A 5,209-nucleotide genomic window follows, 5' to 3' on the forward strand; every position below is an offset into this window, starting at 1 on the left:
GATGATGTTGTAAGCAACATCAAATTGATTAAGGACCCAAAAGGTTGGTATTAAATATGAATAGTGAATGTTTATTACTAATTAGGGTTTTGTTTACACAGATCTCTCCATAAGAAGGTTGAATATTTGAAACATGCTTGGATTTATGGATATATCTAGTTTAGTTGATAAGGATATATGAAGCATCTTGGGGAAACATGATGCTTAGGCGGACATCTAGCCAGCCTATGATGATGTCTAGATCCTGATGTACGGATGGTGGCGTTGGCCTTGGATCTTTGACACTGGATACACACCTAGATCCCTAGGTTGGTGTTAGGGCTAAATCCTTATGGTACCTAGAGTGGTTAAATATTGGAACACACCTTAGTCATGTCCGATTGAATACCCTGTTCAGGTATCTAATCTGTAGCACTATGAGTGTGTTGAAGAATGTAACTAGTATCAGTATTCATAATTATGTTCAAGTCATGATGTAATGTATTTGTCAAAAGAAAGAAAACTGAAATTTATTTATAAAAGAAAATTGTTTATTAAGCATGGGTTTCATGTTATTATTATTTTATTTATAGTTCAATGCCTCCATTGTAGGCTTCTAGAGTTCATGTCAAGATTCCTTGTCCAGGTCATCTTGTAATAGACCCTTCTTGGGATTTTGTGTCATGTAAAGAAATTTATTTTTGAGTCAAAATAACCAGTTTGTCCCTCCTCGCCAACTCGACCCAGTTAGAGGGAATTTGACATTGTGGAAGCAATATATATAGAAGCAACTCAACTCACTTGAAAAACACATTCAAGAAGTTTTATTTACAAGTGAAAGAGGCATAAAAAGAAGAGAAAAGTGAAGGAGAAGGAAGAAAGAAGTTGGGAAAGATAAAATCGAAGTTTTCGGCATTTCTCTCTCACACATGCGAAGTCTTCTATGGTTTTTGGACGAGTAGTAGGGGGACAAATTTTGTATCTACAAGTCCAAAATTATGAAGTTGGGATGCCAAAATTATAATTTGAGGTTGTATTTGAGGAGCTAACTTGGTGATTGAAGGAGGTCTTTGTCTAGGTCAAAAGGGTCTTGGATTGTCTCATCTTGATATGAATCTACTAGTAGAAGATTTTGACTGGGTTTTTCCCTTCATAGGGGCTTTAGCCCTGGTCAAGTGCCTATGTCTAGTGCCCTTGATTTCATGTTTTAATTTGATAGTTGGTTGATGAGAAGAAGCCAAAAGAATATCACAAGTAATTTAACTGAGAGTGATTAAATCTCTTAAAGTAGGAATATAATTTAAAATAGAAGACTTTAAAAAAGGATGCATATTGATGATTAAGATGGATGGATTAAATCAATTGAGGTGCAAACCTCTTTTAAAATGCAAAATTTGAAAAAGGTTGGCATTATGAGACATTTAGTCCCTCTTAGTGCTTGCGATATTAGTGATTAATATGGATATATATTGGTTTGTCTTTCTCTAGCACACACACACAAACACACACCATTTTTCATTATTTAAAGTGTATTCCTGAATGCATAACCTTGATGACATTTGATCTCCTAGAGTACATAAATATTGTGAAGCAAAGAAATTCCCATTATGACCCGTTTTTTCTTGATAAGAAGAAAACTTTATAAGCCAGATTAAAATGATCTAATATGCATGCTAAGCAAAGCGCAATCAAACGTCAACTATCAAGAAACTAGAATATGAATTAGCGTCCCAATTAAATACTAGCTTGCCCTAGAAGACTATGTAAGTTAGGCTATTACAAAATATGTTTTTATTCACCAATCCTTAGAAAGGGAGAATTGAAAAACAAAACCATAAGATAACTACCAAGAAACTAGAATATGAATTAGCATCCCAATTAAATACTATCTTTCCCTACAAGAATATGTAAGTTAGGCTATTCCAAAATATGTTTTTATTCACCAATCTTTAGAAAAAAGAAATTGAAAAACAAAACCATAAAATAGTTTTCCCAATCAAATCAAAATAAGAAACAACAAATTTATAAGCCAAGTAAAATTACACTTATACCAACTAAACAAACTGCAACTAAATATCAACTACCAAAAAAACTAAAATATGAATTATTTTTTCTACAAAAATATATAAATTGAGCTATTCCCCTAAAATATGAATTAACATACCAATTAATATAATGTAACACCAGCTTCCCCTATGTAAAGTGGGGTATTCCAAAATCTTCCTTATGTTCCGCAATCCTTTAAAAAAAAAAAACTGAAACACTAAGCCATGAAATAGTCTGAAATATCAATTAATACTATGGAAAATTTATAAGCAATATAAATATTGGACAGCAGCGGGGGCGCGGGGCACTCCAAGTGGGGATATCGACTGCATTCTCATCTCTTCCAGCGGATCGACAGGTAGCTTAGCGCAGGAAATGTGTAACATGAAGTCACACGGCGTAGAAACCTCGCAGCAGCGATAGCGCATCCCCTGAGAAGTAAAAGCTTCTCCACATACATTACATAGGTTTCCATGTCCAAGTCCAGTACTGTGAGAAGGCACGAGTTGAAGCATGTGGTGCGGATGCAAAGCATGCCGCAGCGAATAAGGCAACTTTGCACACGACGGATGAAGGTCAACGTCACACCCACGGCACTCATAAACAAACCCTCTAACTTTCTCTCTGCAAACGTCGCACTCAACCTGTGCTGAAAATGGCTTCTTCCTGAAGTTTAGAGGATGCTGGGGATGACAAGAATGCCTCGTTGACAAGAATGCATCGCATGTGTAGGTGGAACCATACACGAAACGCAGGGGGTGCTCACTATGGCTGAAATGTCGAATCTCCAACATTCTCGTCCCCTGTTCCTTCTTCGCCATCCTGCAATTTCAAATTGATTGCTAAAAAATAATGATAAAATCGATCGACCTCTTACCTTTTCTGCCACAAATTTTTAGAGGGCAAGTCCGAAACTTCACAGAAACTGCGTCTTTTCTGTCACATAACTTTCTTTTAGAGGGTAGTCCGAAATTTCACAGAAACTGCGTTGCAAGGAATTGTAGAGCATAGGGCAGACGTCAACGTATATTCATACGATACTGGTATACCAGAATGGAAATATGTTTCCAAAAATATATTAATAAATAATACTTTTAAGGTCCGTAAACATTAACAATAAAGTTAAAGAAACGCAAAATGCCCTTTCATTCTGGAATATCGGACGGATCCAGGGTCAGACTGCTGAGCCGACGGTGAGCCTAGGCTGGGGCTCAAGCAAACATTTTATTAATAATATTTATTAACCCTACATTATTATTTATAAATATATTTTTGTGTGATTTTAATTTTATTAATAAGATTTATGGACCATGAATAATGGAGAATAATATCAAGAGCACTAGATCAAAGACAAAGACACAAATTCCATTTACTATTGTTTATGGAGATTAATTATATAGTTAAAATTATAAATTATTTAATAATAAAAATATAAAAAATAAACTATAAAAGTTATTTAATAAAAGTTTATCAAAATTAAAATAATTGTATTTAGAGTTGTTTTCGAATAAAGTATGAAGAAGATATTGTAATGTTTTATCTTGTCTTGTTTTTTTAAATATTTTGACTAAGTAAAATTACATTACAAAAACAAAAATTTATAAAAAATAATTAAAATAAAATTGAGGTAAAGTAGTCCACTAATGGGAGTGATAGATGAGCAGACTTTGTGGAAGTCGTTTGCCACCCTACAATTTCTCTTGAAATCACATAAATTATGTGCAACATGCATGCCTGTGTGAAGCCCCAATTCATGAGAGAGTGGCAGTGAATGGTTTTAGTTGGTCATCTTGCTCATTAATAGCTTGTACCAAAGGAGATGATGCTAGTATACTCTACACTAACAAAGCTTCTAGGGTAAAAGGGGAAGAAGGATGCTTTGTAGGCTATTTGTTTAGGCACCGAGGGATGAGGAGAAATGAGTAGGGAAGGCTCTGAGTCTCAGCCCAAGGATGGAGGGGGAAACCCTAAGAGGAATTGGTTGTGATAATTTTAGAAAGAAAAAGTATTAGATTGAGGGTGAGGGGAATTTTAGATTTGCACCACGTGTTGAGAGACTTTTCAAGGAGCAAACAATTACAACCTTGGTGCAAGATCTTCGATTGCGTTCTTGGTGCGACTATGGGTTATCCACACCAAGTTTAAATCTCTAAGCCTGGCCATTTCTTTTCCATTGGTTACTTATGTGTTTATAGTTTTCAATTTACCTGGGTTTGGCGAAGTAGAGTAGGTTTTTGGCACTGTACGTTCAAGCTTGCCTTCAATGTTTTCTTTAAGGAAGTTGGGACATTAGGGGCTCTGCTGCCGAGAGGTGAACCATCACTGTGGGCATTTGAGTGGTGTAAGTGTCTTGGATTTTGGCTATATATGGTTAAGGTTCCTTCGGCAAAGTGGGAAGGTTGCCTGGTTGGTTGGCAATGTGACCCTAGAAACATTGGTTCTCTTCTCTCTCCAACATGTGATTTCTTTGACCTCCTTGGGGGGCTTGGTGGGTATAACCTCCATAGGAATCAAGCTAGGTAGCATGACACTAAGGGCTATTTTGCATGTTTGGCTGATTTTTTGGGGGTTTCCCTGATAAAAGGTGTTTGCATTAGAGTTTATGGCTACTTGAAGCCCCTCGTGTGAAGAATGCACATCCCCAACCAACTAATTCGACGAGCTAGTGCAACAAAGACACTTTCTCATTAGGATAAGAAGGTCAAAGGCTAGCGGTGAAGTGCACCCTCATAAATGCTATGCGCATCAAGAATTGGAGTCGAGGGGACTTCACGGACTTCAACAACACCATAAGCAAGGTTTTGGAGAAACAATAGGCTTGTCACTCTCTTAGTCTTTCCCTCTGCGGAAAATGCCTTCATACTAGAGGATAATGTTAGTATGATTCTACAACTAAGTAATTCCTTATACTAGCTCAATCAAGCACGACAAGTTGATCATAAGGACACCATTGACTTCATGAATCACATTCAATCAAAATTGTGGGAGATGCATGATAAACTGCTTAGTATTTGGAGAGAGTGACGATGCATCAGGAGAACCTCGACCATTTGGATGCCAATTTGGCTCACATGGAGGGGCATGTGCACTATGAATTCAAACCCCCACCATTTTTTGGATCAGGTCCAGATCATCCTGCCCTGGTAAATTATGATGATGTCTAATGATTGTTGGTTGTCTTTTA

General features: G+C 36.6%; 1 protein-coding gene across 1 annotated transcript; it reads right to left on the bottom strand.

Annotated features, from left to right (window-relative positions):
- Positions 1–2,288: 2,288 nt before the first annotated feature.
- On the bottom strand, positions 2,289–2,846 carry LOC149165918 (protein VACUOLELESS GAMETOPHYTES-like). Its single transcript, XM_089429976.1, has one exon. It carries the CDS (start codon positions 2,844–2,846, stop codon positions 2,289–2,291), a length of 558 nt encoding a protein of 185 aa, XP_089286102.1.
- Between the last annotated feature and the right edge of the window lie 2,363 nt (positions 2,847–5,209).

The sequence above is a fragment of the Pinus tabuliformis genome, chromosome 5_1 (assembly GCF_031772625.1).
Source record: "Pinus tabuliformis cultivar Carrire ecotype Pingquan chromosome 5_1, CPIR1, whole genome shotgun sequence".
Taxonomy (NCBI): Eukaryota; Viridiplantae; Streptophyta; class Pinopsida; order Pinales; family Pinaceae; genus Pinus; species Pinus tabuliformis.